Source organism: Pygoscelis adeliae, unplaced genomic scaffold (genome assembly GCF_000699105.1).
Source record: "Pygoscelis adeliae isolate BGI_AS28 unplaced genomic scaffold, ASM69910v1 Scaffold94, whole genome shotgun sequence".
Taxonomy (NCBI): Eukaryota; Metazoa; Chordata; class Aves; order Sphenisciformes; family Spheniscidae; genus Pygoscelis; species Pygoscelis adeliae.
The window spans coordinates 1,827,665-1,828,301 of NW_008824547.1; the positions used below are offsets into that span (position 1 = coordinate 1,827,665).

At 64.4% G+C, this 637-nt stretch overlaps 1 protein-coding gene across 1 annotated transcript in view; it reads right to left on the reverse strand.

Moving 5' to 3' along the window:
- Positions 1–146: 146 nt before the first annotated feature.
- CACNA2D2 (calcium channel, voltage-dependent, alpha 2/delta subunit 2) overlaps positions 147–637 on the reverse strand; it is a 207,819-nt gene continuing 207,328 nt past the window's right edge. The window contains exon 27 of the mRNA XM_009321864.1: positions 147–338. Within this exon, the coding sequence (XP_009320139.1) occupies positions 147–338 (192 nt within the window). The remainder of the gene's footprint in view (positions 339–637) is intronic.

A 637-nucleotide genomic window follows, 5' to 3' on the forward strand; every position in this document is an offset into this window, starting at 1 on the left:
CGACTGGTCCTCCACACGCTTCAGCCGCTCGTTCAGGGCCTTCAGGGCCAGCTGCCTGCGGGGCCAGGGCGGACGGGCAGGTTAACCCCAGGTCCCATGGGCAGGGCAGGGGTTAATGGCTCTGCCCCACGGGGCAGTGTGCAAGGTCATCCCCTGGCTTCTTCCCGGCAGGAGAGGGTGGATTCAGCAGTGCTAGAGACGACCCAGAGCGCCTGGGACTGCCCCGCAGAAACCCGCTCAGGCTCCCAGACTACATACGCAGAGTTCTCGTGCCACGTGGTGCGCTCAGAGGCTGTCAGACAGCACACAGGCCGCTCGGGGAACGGGGGAAGAAAAGCCTAAAACAGGGAAGGGGAAAGCAGAACGCCAATGCCTTGTCCAAACCTTTCTTCCTGGGCTCAGGAAGGCCAACGCCGGGTGTGTGGGAGGGCTGGGGCATGCTGCTGACTCAGTGCCTTCCCCCATGCCACGATGACGGGTGCAGGGCTGCTGCAAGCAGGGGGCTGGCACCTCCCCAGGCATCTGCCGTCCCCCTTCTATAGGGACCCCTGACCCCAAAACCCGCCTGCCCCTTCCCCAGGATCTCCTCGTTCCTACCCTGCACTTCCACTGCCGCTCCGTGTTTGGAAGCGCAGGA